At 36.1% G+C, this 22,784-nt stretch overlaps 2 protein-coding genes across 2 annotated transcripts; both read right to left on the bottom strand.

Annotated features, from left to right (window-relative positions):
* Nucleotides 1-4,546: 4,546 nt before the first annotated feature.
* On the bottom strand, nucleotides 4,547-5,362 carry LOC123265354 (ATP-dependent DNA helicase pif1-like). The gene has a single exon (XM_044729077.1). The coding sequence runs from the start codon at nucleotides 5,360-5,362 to the stop codon at nucleotides 4,547-4,549; it is 816 nt and encodes a 271-aa protein (XP_044585012.1).
* Nucleotides 5,363-5,721: 359 nt separating this feature from the next.
* On the bottom strand, nucleotides 5,722-7,794 carry LOC123265355. Its single transcript, XM_044729078.1, has one exon. The coding sequence runs from the start codon at nucleotides 7,792-7,794 to the stop codon at nucleotides 5,722-5,724; it is 2,073 nt and encodes a 690-aa protein (XP_044585013.1).
* Nucleotides 7,795-22,784: the final 14,990 nt, after the last annotated feature.

Consider the following 22,784-nt stretch of genomic DNA (forward strand, 5'->3'; position numbering starts at 1 on the left):
TGATTGTACTGGCCAGTAAGCTTCAAAACGCCTTTTATGACAAGTTCAATTACATGATGACGACAGGGTAACCATATAAGCTTTCGTTTCAGAATTTTCTCAAGCTCTACGCCAGCGCCATGATGAATTCCTATAGATTAGAAAGATAAAGATTTGATTAGAAACATGAATGGCAAATCAAGTGATTTTTTATTTTGAACTATATTACTTCCATAAATTCTGAAAATATAACAATCAGTGGAGTTAATTTTTGTAATAAAGTTTATTTTTAAATATTATCATCTGACCACAGAAAACTTTATTTTTGGCAAAAAAATCAACTTGTCGGTTTGTAGAGGTGTTTTAATTGGAATATTGAAAAAATAATTGTGAAAAGATCTTAAGTATAATTTTTCTCTACTTTTTCAAATCTGAGCTTTTTTCAAGTAAATAAGACTAATAATTAAAATTTACCCGTATTGGTTGCTGCAGTATCAAAGCATATCGCTTTTATGTAATTACTGACACCCCATTGCTCCATAGTTGAGTATACAGCTAAAGCTTGCTCAATCCCAGATCCTGAATTAATTTTTGGAATACCCAATAGCTGTTCACTGCCAGACGATGTTAAAAGCACCGGAAGCCTATCTACTGTTTCTGTCCCAACAATATCACTTAGCAGTTTACCATCCCAATGGACCACATAATTGTCATTGAATTTTAAGTCTTCTTTTAAGCCTTTAGCAATTTCTTTCCGATGAATTATACGCTGTCGTTGAATAGTTTTATAACTCAAATTTACATTCCGAGTATCGAATCCCACACTTTTTAAAGTAGCTGCCAAAACATATGTGGCGCTTCGGCTACTTACATTACCACGATCCAGTGCAGCAGCTAATTCTGGCGTCATAATATTAATTTTTGGTGTCCGTTTTGCTGTTAAAAAATCTGTTTCAAAGTTAGACACATTTGAATTTTGACTCATAAATGAATCTGACTTTGATTGCAACTCCTGACTAGATGTTGTAGCATCACAATCATCATTACTGTTATAATCACGAGAGGTGTCTTCTGAAAAATATAAATTATTTTGACATTGTTAAATAGAAAATACACTTCTTACAAAAAATAAGGGAGCAAGAAAAATCAAAATATTTGGGGTATTTTCAACAGTCTGTAACTTATAAAAACTATCGTACAACAAATAAAAAAGCAAATTGCAGCTCTCAGTATTTTATTTTTGGATCTGAGTTCCAAAAATTTTTATTCCTAATCTTAAGAAATCTACCGAGATAAAAATTTTTGAAATTTTTTGGTTTTTATTCTTAGCTTATGGATTTGGAAAAATTTTTGATTTAATCTCTATATGGACTGGATATCTTGCTCATTGAGCTTCGATTTGTTAGTTTGAAAACCTCGATTTGAGCATTTCTCGCTGAGATATCGGCGTTTTAATGAAAAAAGACCATTCTGTCTTTGATTATCAATACCTCAGCAACCAATGATCGTAAAGAAAATTCAAGATGGGTTTTGAAAACTTGGATGAATTTTCTACAAGAATTAGCCATTGATTTTTTGAAAAAAAAATTTTTTTTAATCATTACATGAATTTAAAAGCAACAAAAAGGGCTTTTCGTAGTTTTTTAAAAATCAATTGCCTAATCAAAATTTGCTGCAATTTCCTTTTTTTATTTACTGTACGATAATTTTTTCACAAGTTACAGCCTGTTGGAAATCCTCCGAATACTTGATTTCTTTCTTACTTCCTTAATTTTTGTAAGAGTATGATAAAAATTACACAATTGTGTAAGTTTGCAAGGCAATTAACTACTAAAATATTATTTTTGTGTAGAAAATATGCAAAAAATAAGTTATAAAAATTGTCAATCTTAACATAATTTAAGTTAATTGTACAGAAAAAAAGATTATATCATCAGCCATATAAATTTTAGGAAAATCTGAGATTTTTCGAGCGTGAAATACTTTCATTGGCCTAAAACAATTCGATTTGAATCAAATTATTTTAGTTTTCTTAGATATATTTTCATCAGTTGAGAAAATTGATTCTTTATTGAAGAATTTTTTTCTTACTTTGTGTAAAACTTAAAAATTTATTGAATATAATAATTTAGATAAGTATTTATTCATTAGAACATAGTAACTTATTATTAGCACGGTACAAAATAGTTATTTTGACTTTATTAAACTATTATTAATGAATACGTACCTATCGCCTCTATTTCCATTATTTCTTCGTGTTTTTCGTCTGAGATATTATTATTATTTTCTTGCAGATTTGAAGACATTAAATTTGAAAATCAATATTATTATTTCTATCGAAACCTTTTAAACTATTCTTCCCAGCGATGTCAAATAATTGTTCGAGTTTTTTTTCAAAGCTATTTTCTCTTTGTTTTTGAGCACGTGATTTTTTTGCGATTGCACAGTAAATATTTCCACTTTTTGAAAATACTAATTATTTTCTTTACAATGTTGCAAAACCAGAAGTTGAAATCTGCAAATTATTCCAGCAGTCTTGAACGACACTAGCAGTTTTTGAAGCACTATCATAAATTTTTAATTTGAGAACTTTATGTTGATAAAAAAATAATGATAAAACTTCTTTGACAGTCGGAAGCTTACGGTTATTAATTTTCTCAATAGGAACACCGATTAAATAAGTTTTCTCCAATGACATAGTGGCGAGTTTTTATCAAATCGAACTTAAACGTTACAAAGTAACGTAATGAAACAATTCACAAACACAGAATTAACTAAACGCTTAATTTGTAATACTGAAACAATTAGATACCATAAATAAATTCAAACTATCAATTACAATTAAACAATCTAAAGAAATAAAGAAGAAAATTATATACCAAACAATAAATAAATACTTAATGAAAACTCAAATTTGCGTTGACAACGTTTAAGTTACTTTGCACAATGAAGAATAGAATCAAAGTAATTATGCACAAAGAGTATTCATTTTTTTGAACAATGCAATGATAAAAAGCAGGTGGCGGGGATCGAAGAAAGGCTATATTTTCAGCTTCAGTAATAGATTACGGAAAAGCTCACGATACCTCGCAGCGCTTTGGCGTGAAGAAAGGCAGCGCTGTAGCGTATAACAATCAAGGTCATTTTCCGATCAAAGGAAATCAAAGTTATTATACACGGATAGTATTCCCTTTTTGAAAAGCGCAATAATAGAAGCAAGGTGGTGGGAGAAAGGAAGGCTATGTTTTCAGCTTCGGTAACAGATTACGGAAAAGCTCACGATAACTCGCAGCGCTGTAACGTGAAACTTTCAAGGTCATTTTCAGGTGGTCGACTTCGCTAATAAACACTTACAAATGTAATCGTGGAGGGAGAGTAAAATTAAATTCTCGTTGACATTAAAAAGGACAAAACAACAAGAGGGCTAAAAACGGAAGTTTAAAAGTGTAAGTTTATAGAAAAAATATATACCTATACAAATAAATAATTTATAATAAAGGGACCGAATTTATTTTACTATTGGAGTTAGTTAAATACAGTAAAAATGAATTTATGTCGATAATTAATCGTTAAAAAGCAAAATAATACATTGGTAAATTATGATTTTATAAAAAAATTTAGTCTTCCAACAAAAAAAAATTATTCTCAATATTAAAGTCATAAATTTTTCAATCAAAAGGAAAAATCATGTGTAACGCGAAAACGATAAATTATTTTTGAATTTAACTTCAACGTCGAATAACTTTGAAAGGAGTGAATTTAATCAAAAATGTTAAGAGACCTTTTTGTAGAGCATTAAATTTCCTTTGAAAATAAGTATTTTAAATTGTAAAAATATTGATATTTCTGGTAGCTACAAAATCCAAAATTGAAACGCAAAATTGAAAAATAAATCTTTGTTTAAGGCATGATTACAAGGAAACGGCTTGTTTTACAGTAATTTACAAAGATAACTTTTTAGGAAATTTAATTTCCTATAAGAATACATATCGCTAAAATTTTTCAGATTGATAATTAACGAATTTTGAGTAAAAATGCGATTACTGTTGAAAAATCAATAGTCGTAACGATACACCCCTTAATATTATTATTAAGGACTCAAACTTGCACAATAATTTTTTTATCATCATGAATGATATTTTCACAGTATCGATAGAAAAAAAAATAGTCAGTTTTTGGCCCAGTCTAATATATATATATATATATATATATATATATATATATATATATATATATATATATATATATATATATATATATATATATATATATATATATATATATATATATTACTAGCTGACCCGGCAAACGTTGTTTTGCCATGTATGTTATTTCAAGAAAACATTTTTTTAATTCAATGAAAAGAACTATCTTATGTAAGTGTGCGGGGATATATTTATAATCGAAAGCGTTATAAACAATAAAAGTATGTTTTATTTAGGTTAATAAATTATCTTTATTAAAGTAACGAATATATTTTAAATTACAATCCTTGATAGCTATTTAAACATCAAAAATAATTATTCATATTTTTACTATCAATTATGGCAGTTGAAAAAAAAAAAAATTAATCTCTCAGCGCAATAGAGTGTACAATATTCTTGGTTAGTCCGTCTTTAGCCAACACAAACAAACTGGATGGTTTTCCCACGCGAGAACATCCTACATATAGTTGTCCGTGAGAAAAGCACGGTGTTTCCAAATCTAAGCCACATACAGACAATGTTTGTCCTTGTGACTTATTGATCGTCATAGCGAATGCCAATCTAATTAGGAATTGAGTGCGTTTGAATTCAATTGGCACATCTGTGGGAATCATAGGGATTCGTGGCAGCAACACATTCTCGCCTTGAAACTTGCCATTCAAGATGATGGCTTCAATAACGTTTTTCATTAATTTTTTAATGACTAATCGTGTGCCATTACATAGCTGTGGTGGGTTCAAGTTACGAAGCAGAATAATCGGAGATCCAACCTTTAATTGTAAATGATGTGGTGGCATGCCTGGCAAATCCAATGAATTTAAAAACTCAATTGGATAATTCACAATCTGGTTGGTATCGCAAACTGCATCGATAGATTTGTATGACACCAAGTCCCCAGGCAACAGCTGTTGTATTTTTAAATTTAACCCATTGACGTCCACATTTTTAGCTGCCAAGATCGCTCTTTCTGCCAGCCACTTATGATTTTCATATTGTGTGTGTACGTCGGGAAATATGTGATCGATAAGAGTATTTTGCAAGTCGATGAATGTGCAGAAGTTCGTCTGTAATTTTATGCATCCAGTATTTTCATGTACAGCAACTTTCCCATCGCCAATATCTAACAGTTGTTTAGAGAATGTTTCGGCGGATGAATCCTGAAGCATTCGAACGCGCATGTTCACCGTAAGTTGTACTTTTTCAACATTACGCCATAGTCGCGATGATTTTAAGCAAGCGTTAATTTCATCAGCCCACGTTTAACGTGGAATAACAGGAAGTGTTTGTCTGAAATCACCTGAAAGGAGTAACAAAGTGCCGCCAAATAGTTTATCGTTGTTTTTTATATCCTTTAATGTCCTATCCAATGCCTCAAGCGAATGTTTGTGTGCCACAGTGCATTCATCCCAGATAATAATTTTACATTGTTTCATCACTGTGGCCATAGACGATTGTTTTTTTATGTTGCACACTGCATCTGGATTATTTTGAATGTTCAACGGCAGCTTAAATGCTGAATGAGCTGTTCTGCCTCCATCTAATAAAGTAGCTGCAATGCCAGAAGATGCAACGGCCAATCGATGCCATTTTTTGATCGTATTTCGGCAAGAAGTAGCGAAATAAGGAATGTTTTGCCAGTTCCGCCTGGTGCATCTAAAAAAAAGAATCGTTCTTGTCCTGCCGAAACTGCCAGCATGATGCGGTCGTAGATAATTTTTTGTTCATCATTTAGTAGTGGAACATTGCGACTAACAATGCTTGCCATTTCTACAGTATCGTACTGTAGTTCACGATTCATATCTGTGTTGAGTAAATCAGATGCACTTCGATTCGGTGAGCTCATACCGAAATGACTGATTGGTAAATTCGCAATAGCAATGCAAAGATCCTCGATAGCAATTAATGCTTCATTGTACATTGCATCACTGGATGATATTACTAGATCGTTGCACCTTGTACGATGTCGATACAATATATCATCAGTTATTGAATCTTTGTGATTATCCCACAACATTTGTGCTCGGGCCGGGAAACATGTAGTCAATACTATAGAAAATAGTAGACGAATTTGTTTTCCTGTGCAGTTTAATGCTGCTTCAGCAAGCATACTGTCCCAATGGTTGTCTTCTTCTAGCAAGCCTAGAGCAAGGCATGCATCTTTATACGTAGGATACTGTTGTCCATCTACCTTCCGTATATCTTGAAATGACAATGGTCCGGTGACATTAACTAACAATAGTCGCAGATAAAAGCACTCAGTTTGCCTTGGATTGACTGGATATACACGACGCAAATTATTTGATTTGAATAAACCGGGGCACGGATCAACTGGTATCCCTTTCTTACGGGGCATCCATTGTTTCGACTGAGTCCATGTAAAATACCGTGGAACTTCAGAATAGTGCAGTGTTTGTGCGAAGGCACCAAAAGCATCCGCACGATTGCACAGTTCAAAAAATTCGGTGAGCGTAGTTTTTGGTGGATTTATAGCACGATCAAGCGCTGTATCGTTGGTGAAATATACGCGCTGGCCGTTTTCAAGATGGACAGCTAAATGGATAACTGCTGGATCCCGTTCATGAATTGGGAAACCGAAAATGCGCCAGACAGCTTCATTGGAACTGATATACCTGCCAATTTGGTAAATCGTAATTTCATCATTTTCATTCACTGGAGGAGAATGAACATTAGTATTTTCAACCCTAAATACAGCCATATCACTTCCTTTATGCATATACTTGCAAATATACATGATACTCTTCACCGAACTGCATAACTCAACATTAATAGGAGCATCGAATGTTTTGCTCAGCAAAGGTGAATATGGTACCACCCAACGATTATCAATGTCGATGTCTGCCTTGTTGATAGTTTTAACGAAAGATTGTCCGCCATTTTCGGTACTTCTTCGACGATATATTGGATATCCGTCAACGTGTGTGACCGTATCGTTAGTAAAATCTTTAGGAAAACGCTTTGTACATTTTCCGTCCACCATGCAAGATGATGAAGGATTCAGATTTCCGCACGGACCATGAATCATGTTTGTAGTAACAATATCAAATAGTAATTGATCAGTAGATGGATCTGGAATCTCTGCAGAAATCAAACTATCGATGTCATCAGTATTTTGTCGTATTTTGTCGACCAACCAAATTAAAATGTGAGCATGAGGTAATCCACGCTTTTGCCACTCAACTGAATACATCCAACAACGTGTGGGGCCAAATACATGCAATTTGGTAATAAAGTTGATTAAAGACTTTAATTTTTGTTTAAACACACGTGCTGTAATGTCATGACGATGTATTGCATGTTGTCCTGGTAATAGTAACGATGTAATTTCCGGCCATTTTGGATTACATTTAAAAGTAATAAAAAGACACGGTCGTCCATATTCACGCACGAAAGTCATAGCATCCTGTATGTATTCTTGCATGTGACGTGGACTATCTATGTACGATGATGGTAAGATAACAGAGTTACCAATTTCGGCAGTGTCAGCGTTATTCGCAATAGCATCTCGCAAGTGAATATATTCTTCCGCACGCAGCTTCTGTTGATTATATCGCAAGTATCTTAGTCGTACACTCACTATCTTCACATACATGTCGACCATAAATTGTTGGCAAAGCTCACGACATCGTAAAATGATGTTGTCTCGGCTGCGTCTAATCATCAAACGATATGAATAAAAATCCTTCGAGCTAACGTTCTTATTTGTTTCAGCTCCTGTAATAATATATATTTAAATTAATTGAAGATTTATTCTTTAATAATTATGTTGTTAATAATGAAAGAATTACCTGTTACGGGATCTCGTTGTTTAATGTTTACACAATATCCATCTTGTCCCTTCCAGAAAATTAGTGGATATTGGAGAGCGTCATATGAACGATGGGTATCACTGATGAACTGAAGATCATTTTTCTTCTTCGAATCACGATTTGTCGCGTAGCTGTACGGTCGCCAACCATGATTCCAGCAACGTCTTCAACAACAGGTGCGTTGAATCTACGTACATGCTCTCCAGCTGGTGTTCTATCAGGATTGATGACAATAGCGTGATTGTCACTTTGTAGCTTGCGCATGTGTGCTTTGAAAAATTTTAATAATTCATTGTGCTCATTTAACAGAGCGTCTAGCTCACTGACGATACGCCTGGCAAAAGGTGAATTAAGATTATGGAAGTCGCAACGTGCATCCACTCGATTGGCGAGTGTACGTTCGGAGTCCTCGCCACCCATAAAGTATATTTGTAAAAATTTATGAGATTCGTTTGGCATTGGCAGCAATGAGCCCACTTTGTGATAAACTTGGCCTTTGATTTTAAACGTGGAATTAAATTGTTGACCGTTTGCTGCAACATAGCTAACTATTTCTGTTGCTCCAAACGATGTCATTTGGAAACATGAATTTGTAACAGGGAAAATCGAACTTCCCGGGGTCATTATCGACCACTTAATTAACGCACGGTAGGTCAGGGCTTTCCCTTACCTTTCGATTTTTGACAAGTAGTTTCGACTTGTCACCGGGCATGCTAATCGAAAGTCCCCACTACAGTCCCCGTAAAATAAAGCGGGGCATAACAATAGGAAAGTTCGAGAGCCGGAGTTGGAGGGTTATAAAAGAGCCGACAGGAGGGACATGGAGGCTTTTTCCCTTCTGGAAGCCAGTGGCCTTTTGCCCTTGTGAATCAGTGACCTTGTTGAGATCAGTTTAAGTCAATAGAGTGCAAATTTGGACGTCGAGAATAAAGAGCAACTGCAGAGGAAGTTATCGGGGCATTTTTGGAATTGGACAACCCTGCCGCACCCTGGTTCAAGACGACAAGACGCCAAGCAGCTAAGCCCGCCAAGTTGTATCGGAGTATCAGTCGTCGTTGAATAAAACAATAATTGAGTCTCCAGGTATTTTCGATTATTGTAGACCAGATTTGATTATTGATTTAATTAAGAGGCTGAAATAATTAAATTTAATTTCTCAAGCGGTCATTTTTATATTAAAGAATTCGTACTTTAGTTTTATTGTCAAGGTCAAGTAGTTAGTTTTGTCGCTGAACTTTTATATTTAATGGATAAATTGTTAATTTATTGGTAAAGAATTTATTAGTAATTTATTATAGGCCTGTTGGCTATAATAAATTAATTTTAGTTAGGAATTTTCGAGACAGAATTTAATTAAGAAATATCGCTTAGAATTTATTTAAGGAGGATTAAGAATTAAAATCGAAGGTCGGAATTTTGTGTTAAGTAATTGTTAGGCGTAATTTTGGTAATTTTGGAAAATGCGAAGTTTTGAGATTCAATTTTATTGGTAATTAAGATGTATGAATAAAGCAGAGAACTCTATAGAATGAAGTTAGCGTCGGTGGACGATTTTATATGGAAGTTAGGTAATTATGGTATTATATGGTATTCCGTCAGGTCGACGAGGTTGTTTATGTGAAATTAGTTCAGATAATTGAATAATTAAGAAGTTTTTATTGGGTAAAATATGTTGTTTGTTATTCCATCAGTTGGACGAGGGCTTAAGAAATTAAGAATCTAGATGCGTAATGGTCTATGATTAAATTAAGAAATTAAGAATCTAGATGCGTAATGGTCTATGATTGAATTAGGAAATTAAGGATAGATGCGTAATGGTCTATGATTGAATTAGAAATTGAAGATAGATGCGTAATGGTCTATGTTGAATTAGGAAATTAAGAAGATAGATGCGTAATGGTCTATGTTGAGTTAAAAAATTAAGAAGATAAATGCGTAATGATCTATGTTTAAAAGAATTTAATGATATTTAGTTGTAAGTTTTGGCAAGTGCCTGCGTAGGTGAGAGGTTCTCAAATTTAGTGATTGATAGGTTAATTTTAAGGGCAATATTTTAAGAAATTTTGTTAGAATTAAATTGTTTATATTAAACAAATAATTGAATTGTTAATTGTTAATAATTGTTTCTCAGCATTACTTTTACAGCCTTTCTCAACTTCTCACGACCCGATCTTTCCTTCTCATGCTCCCCGGTTTCTGGGACACCGAGTATAAAATCCCAGTGGCGCCCTTTTCAAAGAGGAAAGGGGTGACCAATTGGACAGGGCTAACCACCCCGTTACAAATTGAATGTGCGAATTGACTTCAGGAATAGGCTAGAATCTGGATCAGTACCAATAAGTAAACCGTGCAATGGCTCAGGTGGTGTTTCAATTTCGGTTAGTTGTACTTTTCCTGATGAGCAACACATCCCAAGTGGCTCATTTTTGAATTTAAGTGCATGACAATGCGGGCATTCCTTTTCCAAAGTACCAATAACCACTTTGGAATGAGCATAACATTCAACATCAGGCTCGTACTGGAATGCTAGTCGAAGAAATGAATTTGACGTAAATGCTCGATGAACTTGTTGGCGTTGTTGGTCAATTTCTCTATGTCTGTCGACTATGAGTCTGCGAGTTTGTCTTCGTTCTAGTTGTCTTTGTTGATTTCGTTCATCTCGTGCCTCTTGTGATCGTTGTTCACGTAACTGCGACACTCTCGCACGCAAATTTGCATTGTCTTCTTGAATTTGTTCGTTTGATCTTCGTGCTCTTAAATCTCGCATGGCTCTGGAACTGCTCGTTCGACAACTCAAATTGGCCCCTTTGCGCTTTTTTGGCATTGCTGACTGTACGTAGAACATATAAATAAATGAAGTTAACAAACTGAAACGGGTAAAAAAATTTGTTTATATTTGATAAGCTTTATCAACTGTTAATAAATGATTTTTTAACATCATAGGATTTAATAAATATTTATGAACAGTCAAATTTATTAAGTACAATTTACAAATTGTTAATAAATATTTATTAATGGTTAATGAATATTTGTTAACTGTCAACAAATATTTAGTTAATATAAAAAGCAATATTAGCAATTTCTTTAAACACATTTTATAACTCTATAGCTGAAATACATGATAATAATTCAATTCACAAAATAAATTAACGTTTTTAATGTATAAATGACTTATATAAGTATAAAAAATCTGTAAAGATGATTTTTGTTCATAAGCAATCTTCATATCATATGACAGCGCAAGCAAAACAAATTCACTAAACAAAATATTTATTGATTAATTATAAATATTTGTTTGAATATACCATAGATATTTGTGCAATAAATATTTGTTAACTATTAATAAATACTTATTAACAATAAATAAATGTACTTCCTTCCCAAATAAATATTTATTGAATGTTAAAAAATATTAATTTAAATTTAATAAATTAAATAAATTATTAATAGTTAATAAATCCTTTTATCAGTGTATTAGTAGAAAACAGTGACTTAATATTGTGTTGTATTCATTTGCTTATTATTTGACTTACCTTTCACAATAATAAAACAGGTATATTTATTAACCACGTACACGTTTTCGTTTTGATTTAAAACTATTTCCAAAAAATGTTAAGTACAATATATACAGGTACGGTAATGGCCGTTGTTGGCGGGAACTTACAACACGCGTTTATTTACATGAGATCACTTAATTAACTGAGAGTTAAAACTGTTGTTGTCAGATTAATAAATTGTAAATAAATAATTATTGCACTGGAAATTAATAATAAATTTACGATGACAGTAAAATTAACATAAGAGTTGCACAGAAAAATTAAAATAATAAGTATAACAGTCACTGCTACGATTGATACACAAATAAAACCAAAAAAACATGGCTGAAAAATGTATAGTGAGTAAGACAGGAGACCGGCTTCGGGAGATCAAATTGAATTTAAAAAAAAATCATAATGAAAGGAACTTGAAATTATAAACTCTGAATAAGAATTTATCGTACTACGATTATAATATTTGATTGCCATCTTGCAACCTTATTGCGGATCTGTGGATGGATTAAAAACAATTAAAATCGGGATTTAAAAATAGGGGTTGATCGTATAAGAGTGAAAATTGAGAGAGATATGCAATTTTTTATTCTGTCATGACAAATTAAAAATAATTCTTACCAAAAAAATTGAAGTTTATAATTAACAAATAAAAAATTAAAAAAACGGTTGACCCTGAAGGCCATCCCTGCAACTTCCCGCTAATTCCATACTTAGGCGCTTAAAATTGCACCAATGGCGTTTTTGAGCTCTTCGAACACAAAAATACAATTTATGGGTTATTTTGAGCTCTCCAAGCTCAAAGAGATTGTTTTCCTATGCTTTTGAGCTCTTCGAGCTCAAAAGTCTGATAGGGATTTGATGACACTATTTTTTGAATTTTTAAACCGCAATAACTTTTGAATGAATAAACCGATTTTCACGCGGTTGGCAGCATTTGACGCAATTTTTCAAGCCTCACAAAGAATCTCAAATTTTAAATTGATCGCGCTAGGAATTTTGGAGTTATTCCGAAAAAACACTTTTTTTGGTTTTCTTTCGTTCACAATATCTCTCGAACGAATCAACCGATTTTGACCGGACTAGTGGCGATCGACGTAGTTTTTTTAAGTTAAGAGCTGATTAGTTTTTGGAATTGAACTATTAAGCCGTTTAAAAGTTATTCTAAAAAAACCACATTTGAAAAAATTTTTTTTTCAGTTTTTTGAAAATTTCTCAAAATCTATTGATCTGAATCGGTCCAAATAGTTTTTTAAATCTAAGTTTGGTCAAGCCCTTTCGAATGGCACCAACCGCGATGGAATCGGTCGAGCCGTTCAAAAGTTATAAGCGGTTCACATACTTTCACACACACACACACACACACACACACACACACACACACACACACACACACACATATTCTTCAGAAAATCGTCACTGCACTGTTTCCACAGCAACGCAACTACGATTACCAGTTGGCGCCAGGCAAATTGGACGACATCCCACCTGTCACTGAAGAAGAACTGCTGGAGGCTTGTAACCGTGTAGGGAATAATAAAGTGCCGGGAATGGACGGAATTCCTAATTTAGCCTTGAAAACCATCATAAAGGCAGCTCCAACATTATTCCTAGACGCTTATAATGCATGCCTCAAGGAGGGGACTTTTCCTCGTAAGTGGAAACAGCAACGATTGGTACTGTTACCTAAAGGGAAGAAACCAACAGAAGAACCGTCATCTTACCGACCACTTTGCATGCTAGATACGGCGGGTAAGATACTTGAGCGCATAATTCATCAATGAATAGATGCAGTAGTCGACCCACTCCTGGCAGACAACCAGTATGGATTCCGGAAAGGACGATCAACCCTGGACGCGATCAATCTGGTTGTTAGCACGGCTAAAGAAGCGATCGCAGGAACCAGATGGAAGGGTGGCACAAAGAAGTATTGCCTGGTGGCGGCATTAGACATTAAAAACGCCTTCAATTCCGCCAACTGGAACTGCATCATGCAAGCTCTTCGAGAGAAAAACGTTCCAGAATACCTGTGTAGAATAGTGGCCAGCTATTTCACCGATAGAGTTCTTAAATACGACACGAAGAATGGTCTAAAAGAGTACGATATTACCGGAGGTGTACCCCAGGGCTCTGTACTTGGTCCACTGCTGTGGAATATCATGTACGATGGCCTATTGAGATTGAAATTGCCAAGAAGTGTAAAACTCGTAGCATATGCAGACGACGTAGCCGTAGTAATCGTCGCTAAACACCTTGACGAAATTAACAACATTTTCGACATCACCTTCGAGCAAGTCCATCGGTGGATGAATACGGTAAACCTGCATCTGGCTACACACAAAACTGAGGCAGTGCTTATATCCAGCAGAAAAGTGTTAGAGACCATCAAGCTGAAAGTCGGCGAACAAGAAATCACATCACAACCTTACATCCGATATTTGGGAGTGATACTTGATGCCCGTCTCAACTTTAAACAGCAAGTGGAACACGTCAGTGCCAAAGCGTCAGTAGTGAGGGCTAGTCTCGCACGACTGATGCCGAACGTCGGAGGGCCAAAGCAGAGCAGGAGACTACTACTATCATCAGTTGTCACATCGGTGCTCACATATGGAATATCCATTTGGGCAGACGCGCTGAAGTTGCAAGAATCATGGAGAAAAGCTGGACCAGTATATCGACTGAGCGCTGTAAGACTAGCCAGTGCATTCCGCACGATATCAGAAGTAGCAGTGTGTGTCATTTCCGGAACTCTGCCGCTTAGAGTTCTAGCTGAGGAAAGACGGAACCTTTACCAACGAAAGAGGTCAACCACACTAAGTGCCGAGGAACTCAGAGCTGAAGAACGGCAGAACAGCATCGCACGATGGCAATCGCAGTGGGACGCCGCGACAACAGGAAGATGGACACACCGTCTCATACCGAAAATCGACGTTTGGATAAACCGGAGTCATGGCGAGGTCAATTACTATCTGACGCAGATGTTGTCAGGACATGGATGTTTTCGGACGTATCTTCACCGCTTCAAGCATGATGATTCACCGGAGTGCCCGTCCTGCCCAGGAATCAATGAAGACGCGGAGCACGTTTTCTTTGAGTGCCCACGATTTTACCCAGAGCGCGATGAGCTGGAGATGATCCTGAAGAAGAAAATCCAACCAGAGACAATAGTAGAAGCAATGCTGTCATCAGAGGCTGCCTGGAACGCCGCAAACAGGTTTGCAACAGAAGTCCTTATAGACTTGCGTTCCATCGAAAGAAAAAGAGCAAATGACAACAACTAGAAGAAAGGTAAAATAATACCTAGTTACCAGAAGGAAGAGCAGTCGCTATATCCTCCCCCCACGAAGTAATGCCTAACGGCGGTTTCCATGAGGGATTAGAGGAAAGAGGAAAGGGGTTTAGGGTTTAGTGGGTAGGGGCGTTAGCGTCGAGTTTTAGTATGACGCTGCGTCGAGTCGCCACATATCCAGGCCAAACAGCTACGCCTAGAATCCGTAAAAAGGATCCCCCCCCCCCTAAGGGAAAAAAACACACACACACACACACACACACACACACCCAAACCGCTGTCGTGACACTACCGGCTGCAGCAGCTCAGAAGATATTAGAAGGAAGCGGTAAAATCCGAATTGGCTGGGTCAACTGCCGAATTAGAGCCACGAGGAAACCTACCCATTGCTACAAATGCTGGCATTTCGGGCACCACGGATCCCAGTGCAGAAGCAAGACCCAGTGCAGAAACAAGATTGCGAACTGTAAAAACCCAGCGAAGTGTGTATTATGCGCGGAAAATAAGAGCGCAGAGAACGCTGCCCATCACGCCGGCACATACAGGTGCCCGGTATACAAAGAGGCACTCCAGAGATTGACAAGCAAGCAAACATGAGGATATTACAGCTTAACCTCAATAACTGTGAGGCCGCGCATGACCTGCTCATGCAGACCGTGCGAGAATTAGAGCTTGACGTGGTACTAATAGCAGAGCCATATAAACACTTGAGTACCCAACCCTGGGAAGCTGATAGCACATCCAAAGCTGTCATCTGGTCATGTGGCAAGCTCCCTTTCCAAAATGCAGTCGACAACAGCAATGCCGGCTTTGTAGCAGTATCAGTAGAGGGCATCCGCTTCTATAGCTGCTACGCACCACCTAGCCTCTCCATTGTTGACTTCACTGATTTCTTGGATCGACTAACTGAAGATGCGAAGCAATACCATCCAGTAGCGATAGCCGGGGACTTCAACTCCTGGGCAGTTGACTGGGGCAGCAAACATACCAACGCACGAGGAAAAGCACTACTAGAGGCCTTTACTACACTAGATGTAGTTTCGCTCAACAGTGGTGATACGCCGACCTACACCAAAGGTGACGCAAGCTCAATTGTAGACCTCACTTTTATCAGTAATAGCCTTGCTAGAGGTGACTACAACTGAAAAGTGTTGGACATCTACACTTCTAGCGACCATCATGCGATATTCTGGGAAATATCAAACGACCAGAACCTCAAGAGACCAATCAAGCAGTCTAACATCGTTGGTTGGAAGGTGAAATCTTTTGACCCAGAAGCATTGCTAATAGCCCTCGATGGTGATCCGATCAACACTGGATGTGCAGAACAACATACTAAGGACCTGATGAGAAGAGTAACACATGCTTGTGATGCCAGTATGCCTCGTAAACGTGGCATAAATTCGAGACCTTCGGTGCATTGGTGGAACGACCACATCAGCGTCCTCCGTAAAGAGTGTCATAGAAAGAGAAGAATCTCCCAGCGCGGCTATCATCGGCTCAACTCAGTGGAGCTAATCGCAGAGTACAAAAAGGCGCGTCGTGAACTGAAGAAAGCCATCAAAGAGAGCAAAAGAAGATGCTGGAAAGAGCTTATATACGAGGTGGATAAAGACGTGTGGGGTAGGCCTTATAAGGTGGTTATGACCCACCTGAAAAAACAACAAATGCCATCACCTACGTGGCCTCAACTTCTTCAGAAAATCGTCACTGCACTGTTCCCACAGCAACGCAACTTCGATTACCAGTTGGCGCCAGGCGAACTGGACGATATTCCGCCTGTCACTGAAGAAGAACTACTGGAGGCCTGTAACCGTGTAGGGAATAATAAAGCGCCGGGATTGGACGGAATCCCTAATATAGCCTTGAAAACCATCATAAAGGCAGCTCCAACATTATTCCTCGACGCTTATAATGCATGCCTCAAGGAGGGGACTTTTCCTCGTAAGTGTAAACAGCAACGATTGGTACTGTTACCTAAAGGGAAGAAACCACCAGAAGAACCGTCATCTTACCGACCACTTTGCATGTTAGATACGGCGGGTAAGATATTTGAGCGCATAATTCACCAGAGAATTGAAGCAGTAGTCGACCCACTCCTGGCAGACAATCAGTATGGATTCCGGAAAGGACGATCAACCCTGGACGCAATCAAACAGGTTGTTGATACGGCCAAGGAAGCAATAGCAGGAACCAGATGGAAAGGTGGAACGAAGAAGTATTGCCTGGTGGCGACACTAGACATCAGAAACGCCTTTAACTCCGCCAATTGGAAATGCATCATGCAGGCCCTCCAAGAGAAGAATGTACCAGAATACCTGCTTAAGATCGTAGCAAGCTACTTTGAAAACAGGGTCCTGAAGTATGACACGAAGAACGGTCCGAGGGAGTATGATATTACTGGAGGGGTACCACAAGGTTCAGTTCTAGGCCCGCTCCTGTGGAACATTATGTATGACGGTCTATTAAGACTAACTCTGCCAAGAAACGTTAAACTCGTAGCATATGCAGATGACGTAGCCGTAGTGATCGTTGCCAAACACCTTGACGAGATAAATCATATGTTCGATCTCACTTTTGAGCACGTTAACCGGTGGATGGACGCAGTGAACCTGCAACTGGCGCAACACAAGATTGAGGCAGTACTTATTACCAGCAGAAAAGTGGTAGAGACCATTAAGTTGAAAGTCGGCGAACAAGAAATCACATCACAACTTTATATCCGATATTTGGGAGTGATGCTTGATGCCCGACTCAACTTCAAGCAGGAAGTGGAACATGTCAGTGCCAAAGCGTCAGTAGTGAGGGCTAGTCTCGCACGACTGATGCCGAACGTCGGAGGCCCAAAACAGAGCAGGAGGCTATTATTGTCAACAGTAGTCATATCGGTGCTCACTTACGGAATATCTATTTGGGCCGACGCATTAAAGACGCAAGAATCATGGAGAAAGGCTGGACCAGTATATCGACTGAGTGCCCTACGAGTAGCTAGTGCCTTCCGCACTATATCAGAAGAAGCAGTGTGCGTCATTGCTGGAACCCTACCTCTTAGAGTTCTAGCAGAGGAAAAACGGGCCCTTTACCAACGAAAAAGGTCAACTGTACTGAGCCCTGAAGAACTTAGAATTGAAGAACGGCAGAAGAGCATAGGCCGTTGGCAACTACAATGGGATGCTGCAGAGAAGGGTAGGTGGACGCACCGTCATACCTCGGATCGACATTTGGCTTAACCGGAATCACGGTGAGGTCAATTACTATCTTACGCAGATGTTGTCGGGACATGGGTGTTTTCGAGAGTATCTACACCGCTTTAAGCACGATGACTCTTCGGAGCGCCCGTCCTGCCCAGGAGCTGCTGAAGACGCGGAGCACGTCTTCTTTGTATGTCCTCGTTTCGATCCACAGCGTGAAGAACTGGAGAGGATCCTGAACCAGAGAATGCAACCAGATTCACTAGTAGAAGCAATGTTGTCATCAGAAGCTGCCTGGAACGCTACCAACACGTTTGCAACAGAAGTCCTTAAAGACTTGCGTTCCACCGAAAGAAGAAGAGCAAATAGCAGAAGATAGAAGGAAGGTAGTTAACACCTTAGCCACCAGAAGGAAGAGCAGTAGCTAGATCCTCCCTTCACGAAGTAATGCCTGACGGCGGTTTCCATGAGGGATTAGAGGAAAGAAGGAAAAGGGGTTTAGGGTTTAGTGGGTAGGGGCGTTAGTGTCGAGTTTTAGTATGACGCTGCGTCGAGTCGACACATATCCAGGCCAAACAGCTATGCCTAGAATTTTTCATTCTAAGTCATCACAAAATAAAAAAAAGTTTTTCTCAAAAAATTAAAGTTTATAATTAACGAATAAAAAATAGGGGTTGATTGTAGAGGGGTGAAAAATTCAAAGTAATATAAAATTTTTCATTATAAGTCATGACAAAATGAAAAAAAATTCTTGCAAAAAAAATAAAATTTTTTAATTACCAAATAAAAAATAAGGGTTGATCGTAGAGGGGTGAAAATTTAGGGTTGCATGTATTTTTGTATGATGTATCATAAAAAAATAAAAACAAAAAATTTTGTCTGAAAAATAAAAAAATAAATTTAGGGGTGGACCACCCTTAACATTTAGGGGGATGAAAAATAGATGTTGTTCGATTCTCCCCCCTGGCTAATATCCTCGCTAAGGATCACGAAAATCGGTTGAGCCGTTTCGGAGGAGTTCGATCACGTACCCCGTGACACAAGAATTTTATATGGGTCATTCCACCAAATAAGAACATTTTTACGGGGCGACCCTCGCAGATTATGTTTAAAATTTATGGAGGTGTTCTCTATCATAAGACGAAAATTCCTTGAGAGTTTTAGCTCTTAATACGCAGCGGTCTTGAAGTTATGATTTTTTGAAATTTTGGAAAAAATTTTTTTTCAACTTTTTCGTTAATTTTTCTGATATGAAAAACATTTTTAAACAAAATTGACAAACATTGTATTTTGTAGGAAAAATTCTCAGCTTTTGAATGAAAATATTTATTTTTTCATAAACTCATCAGAAGACCCTTAAAAATCAAATTAAAGTGGAGAAATTGATTTTTTTCGGTGTGCAGCCCAAAATTCTTCAAATTTGAATTTTTTTTTCTAAAAGCTGAGAGTTTTTTACACAAAATATAGCGTTTTGCCGATGTGCATATTTTTTGTTTCGTCACAATTAAATTAAATGTTGGATTCACTATGCAGTAATATAATTCAGAATAGTAATATAATTTTCTCTTTAATACTAAAATTATACTACTCAGAAATTTTGAACCACCTGCTTAAAAGATGAGTCTATACTTCGTCACTTATCATGCAGATGACGCTCACAACTCCCTCTATTTACTTTCATTTTGTGATTCTTTCTTGAGCGATTTCTTTTCGGATCGTTTGTTCTTAACAAAAATATAATTGCTCAAGTTTTTAAGTAATAATTATTGCGTTACTTTGATATTTCATCGCCATGAGTAAACGTATACGGTCAGTAAATTGTTGTAATCCATTCAATGAGTCACGTAAGTAACTAATACAGTGCACTTAACCTCTTATGTATAACCTCTACGTAGAACCAATTAAATTAATGGCCTTGTGTTTAATATTGACTTTTTACATCTAATTAAACGAAACTTTTAGATAAAAAAGGAGTTAAAGATTTAAGAAAATTTCCCGACGAAGATCGTTGGAAATTTCCTGACTTAGATGACACTTCAATGTTATGTGTGCGTTGTCGATTCCGTGTCAAAGAATATATTCCGCCGGCATCAGAGGAAGAGAAAATTATTTCAAGTCAAATTAGTGTTGAAAGTCTGAGTATATCAGCTGAAATTTGTACTCAAGGAAGCAGTTTATCTCGAACTGTCAGTAATTTTAGCGACAATCTATGTGATTACAATGATCATTCTTTAGAGCGATTTTTGAAAATTCCTCTTATTGAAAAAGACAGGTAAAAATTTTCTATTGATTAAGTTTTTCATTTACTGAGTGAAAACTTACTTAATTATTTTTCTATGCGTTTAATTTAAGGTTATATTCTGAAAAAAATTATGGAGTAAAAAAACTTGATGAGAGCTATGCTGCCCTAGAGAATAAGTTCCAATCACAATTTGGAATAGTACCTGAATCTACCTACAGAAAGATTAATCAAGATCATTGTTCCATGATAGCTAAAGTGAAGAAATTATATAACGCTGAAAGTGACAAGTAAATTTTTTTAACAATCGATCATTTTAAAATATCTTAGTTTTTCATATTAATACGATCGATCGTTTGCTTTACAGATCAATAAAAAAGAAGCTGCTTTCAATTTTACCCGACAGTTGGGAAGTCAGTCGTATCCGAACAAAAACAGTTTCACTATAAAAAATTGCGCCAAGGCCACGTTCATAAAACTCATCTCAATAACATTTGCACTTTACAAAAAAAATTAGGCTCGTTTCAATAATTTTCATTCTCTACAAAAAGATGTGAAATACTAAAAAATACCAAGAAACCGTCATAATGTTGAAAAAATTTGTTGAAAATTAAAAAATTAAAAAAAAAATTTTTTATCGTACTTGGCGCGCGTCATTGAGTACCCCAAATTTTTTCGGAAGAATTTCAACTCAAGAAAAATCGATTTCGCTTGTATATATATAATCATATTATATATTTATATAGATTTCATTAGTCAAGGATACTGAACTCATTGAAAACATTGCTTAGTGTATTAATTATCAGTTTTAGTGAAAAAACCCGTTCTTAAATTTTTTTTTAGATCTTTAGTGAGAACATCTGTCAATATGGTGGTGTGTTCAAGAAATCTGAAATTTTATAAAATTTTTGGATTCATTTTTTTTCAGCTTCGTCATTAATCTTTAATGAAGAACCTTATGCAATATTAAAGTTTGATATTGCTTCGTTTAATTGTAATTAACACATTTTGATTGGCACTCACACCACATTGTCCCAATTTAGTCGGCCATATGTTTTATTTTTTAGTAAACACAATTCTCACAATGCAACCGACCCAACGTATGCATGCGTATCGACTTATATGTAGTTTGCATAACTGCGTATGACATGTCAATTTTACCTAACTTTTGTAAAACTTATTATGAAATAACATAGGTTGACTTACTTATAAATTTCTCAGCATTAAAAGGATGTTTATTTATCCTGAAAAAATTTGGGGTACTCAATGACGCGCGCCAAGTACGATAAAAAAATTTTTTTTAATTTTTTAATTTTCAACAAATTTTTTTTCAATTTTTTCAACATTATGACGGTTTCTTGGTATTTTTTAGTATTTCACATCTTTTTGTAGAGAATGAAAATTATTGAAACGAGCCTAATTTTTTTTGTAAAGTGCAAATGTTATTGAGATGAGTTTTGTGAACGTCGCCTTGGCGCAATTTTTTACAGTGAAACTGTTTTTGTTCGGATTTCAGTATTTTTTGTAATTATAATAAAAATTGACAATTTTAATATAATACATTTCCGGTGGCAAACTATCCCCTTTAAGCTATAGTTCATGTAAAAGTTATTCATGCGCCGCCTGGCGTGTGTAATTGCAAGCTGTCAAATATCTTTTTTTCACTGTAGTTTCCCATCTATTATAAGATTAGCATGCATCCTTATATTATTTAGTCTCTGGCCGTCCGCTTTTTACATAAGAAAAAAGTTAAAATCTAAAAATCAGGGTCGCTATAGTTTGTGCTGATTATTTTTAATAATTTTGAATAGATATTATAAAGATAATTGATAATAATCAAGTAATAAAAAGCATGAACTACTATTATAAAATATCATATAGAAAAAAAATCAAAATAAATTTGAAAAAAATTTGTAACCTCAAAAAACCGTTCTGCTTACGGTATATACACACTCGGTAGTCTGGCTTGAGAACGGAACTTGGCGCCAGACTCTATCGAGTCTGTTGATTTTTTCATTTTTCTATTTTATATCTTTTTGTAAAGAAAAAAAAAAATTTTTTTTCCTCAATAGTCTTATGAACGTGGACTTGGCGCGATTTTTTTACAGTGAAACTGTTTTTGTTCGGATTATAATTACTATTATTGTTGTTGTTATTATGATTACCAATATTATTTATTGTTATTATGATATTGTTGTTAGTAAATGACACAATGTATCAAACGCATAGTTATGTTACGTATTATCAAGAGATTAAGATTATTTAAAACCCGCCGAATTGAATGACAGTGCCATCTACAGGCAACAACCATGAGATTATAGAATGTACACTATCTTCAATGAAAATTCCCCAGACACTGAACAGCTGGTTTATCCCAAGAAAGTAGAACTCGAACAACGTTTAGTCTGATGTGTATTTAGACTGGTTAATAAATATTATGTAAGAAATATCATCGTTTCAAACTTCGCTCAATTAACAAGTAGTGCCACCTACAGGCAACAATCAT

Source organism: Cotesia glomerata, linkage group LG5 (genome assembly GCF_020080835.1).
Source record: "Cotesia glomerata isolate CgM1 linkage group LG5, MPM_Cglom_v2.3, whole genome shotgun sequence".
In the NCBI taxonomy this organism is placed as follows: domain Eukaryota; kingdom Metazoa; phylum Arthropoda; class Insecta; order Hymenoptera; family Braconidae; genus Cotesia; species Cotesia glomerata.

Coding starts and splice junctions, on each gene's coding strand:
- LOC123265354 (XM_044729077.1), bottom strand. CDS start 5,362: ATGCGCGTTCGAATGCTTCAGGATTCATCCGCCGAAACATTCTCTAAA.
- LOC123265355 (XM_044729078.1), bottom strand. CDS start 7,794: ATGTATGTGAAGATAGTGAGTGTACGACTAAGATACTTGCGATATAAT.